This window comes from Nicotiana attenuata, unplaced genomic scaffold, assembly GCF_001879085.1.
Source record: "Nicotiana attenuata strain UT unplaced genomic scaffold, NIATTr2, whole genome shotgun sequence".
NCBI lineage: Eukaryota > Viridiplantae > Streptophyta > Magnoliopsida > Solanales > Solanaceae > Nicotiana > Nicotiana attenuata.
The window spans coordinates 245-3,541 of record NW_017695583.1 but is presented as its reverse complement, the minus strand read 5'-3'; the positions used below and the strand labels follow the sequence as shown (position 1 = coordinate 3,541).

The window sequence follows — 3,297 nt, the reverse complement described above, 5'->3', positions numbered from 1 at the left end:
CTAAATTGTCATCTTCTTCTTCAATAGGATTACTCTCATTGGTATCGCTAGAATTATAGCCTTCAATATCTTCTTCCTTTGATTCCTCAGACTCAACATCATCTATATCTATATTAATACGTCGAACTTGAGAGCTTGAAGAACCGGTTGCCAAAGTTTTTGATGGTCTCCTTTGTCTCATTGAGTATGAGTATGTTTGTGCATCTTCACTTCCTGATGCTCTAGCCACATCGCCCCAAGTTAAGTCATCATCTCCCCCAAACACCAATTCATTTTCCGCTTCAAAATTTACCCCATTTCTCCAACCAACCACTCATTACTATGATCAATATGATCCAATGAGATTGGATCAATGATATTCCGCAAGTCAAAGCGAGTTCTTAGAGCACGATTATACTTGACATACACTAGATCATTCAATCGTTTATGCTCTAATCTATTCCTCTTCTTGCTATGGATCTGCACATGAATTATTTTATCTGATTGTTAGTAAAATTGTAAGTTTGTATTAATTAACCAAATAAATTAAAATAGCGAATAGTTATATGTAACTAATGTCTAATAAAAACTCACATGTTCAAACACACTCCAATTACGCTCGCAACCAGCTGAGCTAGCGGTTAAGCTCAAGATTCTAATGGCTAATTTTTGGAGATGAGGGGCTGAATTTCCATATAGATTCCACCATTCAGCTGAAAAAGATATAACTTAGTGGTAAGTAAATATTGAACGTGAAGCCTTGAAGTGTTAATTGTAAACATTGAATTTTCATATACCTGGAGATCTCGTTGCTCTTGATCTTTTTGCCATGGGAAGTCCAAATTGTCCCTCAGCTCTTGTATATAATGGTAACTCAGATACAATCTTATCTTGAACTTCAATACTTGGAACCAGTTTCTGAATACAAGCATATAGTCCATTCGTTACTTCTCTACAATTCTCAATGGCTGGATCTTGATAGAAATACTCGGGATTCAAATAATGTCCAGCGGCATGTAATGGTTGATGCAATTGGCATTCCCATCTTTGATCAATGATCTCAAAAACATCTTTGTACTTCGCAGACTTCCCTTCAAATGATTTTGCGATGGCTTCTTTAGCTCTATCCATAGCTTCATAAATATATCCCATAGCCGGCTTTTTCTCATTGTCAACTAATCTTAAGACTTTAAAAAGAGGTCCCATTATCTTCAGTATATAAACAACTTGATTCCAAAATGCAGGCATCAATATAGTATGAGTTGTAACTTTTCCCTGTGGTTTTTTTGACCATTTACTATTCACCCAATGCTCAGATGTAATCATGGTTCGCAAATTAGTCTTTTGATTATACAACCTCTGCAAAGTTAGAAAACTCGTAGCAAATCGAGTAATTCCACATTTCACCAATTCTTTTTTCTTTGTGAATCTCTCATCATATTAATGACTCCTGTATGACCATAGATGAAACCAACAACTGCAATTGCTCTTTTGAGGGTTCTCGTAATAGTTGGAAGCTTGCCTATGTCTTCTAAAATAAGATCCATACAATGAGCGGCACAAGGCGTCCAGTATATGTGTTTTCTCTTTGTTTGTAGGAGTTGGCCTAAAATAAAAAGAAAATACTTAAATATATTATATACTATAATATATGAGAGATCAAAACTTGAGCATTCTTAAAGTAAATACTTACCGGCCAATATAAAGTTGCTGCCATTATCACTTACAACTTGAACTACGTTTTGCTCTCCAACACGCTCCACATATCTATCAAGTAGCTCACATAGTTTCTCTCCAGTTTTGACAAATGAAGATGCATCAATGGACTCCATAAACACTGTACCACATGGAGAATTCACCAAAAAGTTTATTAATGTTCTTTGCTTCCTATCAGTCCATTCATCTGCCATAATGGAACATCCATTCTTTACCCATTCTTCTCTATGTCGATTTAAAAGTTCATTAGTCAACTCTACCTCCTTATTTAGTAATGGAATCCTTAATTCATGATAACTGGGAGGCTTCAAATTTGGTCCATACCTTCCAATAGCATCAATTGCCTCCTTAAAGCTTTTCAGACGAGCAACATTGAATGGTATGCCAGCATCGTAAAAGAAACGAGCAACTTTTTGAATAGCCATTGCTCTTGCTTCTTTGTCATATGAATCTTTGATACCCGTCTGCCTAAGTTGCCCTTGACTTTGCAAATATACATCCATAGGGCCTTTTCCTTTACCCTTAGCTAATTTCTTATTAAGGCCACCAGGAAGGCTTCCCCCACCACCTTTTCTTTTAGGAATGATTTCCTGAATTTCATCCTCTTCACCAACATCTTGATGATCAAACTCATCATGTTCAAGATACTCTCTAGCATAAATATCTTTCCTTACTTTCTTTTCCTCCATGTAAGCTTTCAATTCTTCTCGAACTTCATGAGGACATTTGGTACACTTTGTTGTATTTCTGAAATTCCCAACTAGATGTGTTTTGCCCGATTTATTCCACCTGTAGTTGTTTTCCCGCAAAAATTACAAGTAACTCTCGTGGTATCATTAGGATCGATCAAGTGATTATATTTCCAACCGGGATCCTTTCGATTACCACGAGATAAATCCTCTGCCATTTTGTTTCTAATATAAATCAAAGATATAAAGTTAAGTTAATTGTTATAGCATAATCGACTTTGGAAATATGCTAATTATATTTTCTATAGTAAACAATTGTTTCAATCTATTCTGTAAATTGTAATTATATTTTCTATAGTAAACAGTTGTTTCAATCTATTCTGTAAATTGCAATTTATAATTTGTACTTTGTACTTTTTTTTTAAATATGTATGTTTCCTTAAAATGTTCTTTAATGTACCATTCGTATATCTCTAAAGCAAAGAGAAAAGAAACTTTAATGTAAATCATGATACTAAGCAGTAAAGTAGATAGCCATGCAAGTAGTCAAGTACTTATTACTCTGATAACTTTTTATATACCCAATGTGTTGTCTCCCACTAAGTCATTAAGTTGAATATTTAAAGAGAAGATGACATATACACTACATTATTCAATTATGATAAAAGCACAAGTGGGCATGTAATCATTACAAAACCTTTGCCAATACTATTAAAACAAAAGTGATCTATTTAAAGAATAATAAATATTACATGCTTTAGAATTCAGATAAAGTGTACTTCATCTCTTAAACAGAGAGTCTGAGACAGAAACATAGAGCACAAATCTTTCAAACAAAGTTTCTGATTCTCTGAATTTAGCTAAGATTTTTTGATTTGCCAAAAGAAAAGGAAAAGACAGAGAAGGAGGAAGA

The 3,297-nt window shown here is 34.2% G+C and overlaps 1 protein-coding gene across 1 annotated transcript; it reads right to left on the bottom strand.

Moving 5' to 3' along the window:
• Window positions 1–288: 288 nt before the first annotated feature.
• On the bottom strand, window positions 289–2,384 carry LOC109222647. Its single transcript, XM_019386973.1, has 5 exons — window positions 1,673–2,384; window positions 1,428–1,585; window positions 777–1,338; window positions 574–692; window positions 289–459 (listed from the first exon to the last, which is right to left on the bottom strand). The coding sequence occupies exons 1-5, from the start codon at window positions 2,382–2,384 to the stop codon at window positions 289–291; spliced, it is 1,722 nt and encodes a 573-aa protein (XP_019242518.1).
• Between the last annotated feature and the right edge of the window lie 913 nt (window positions 2,385–3,297).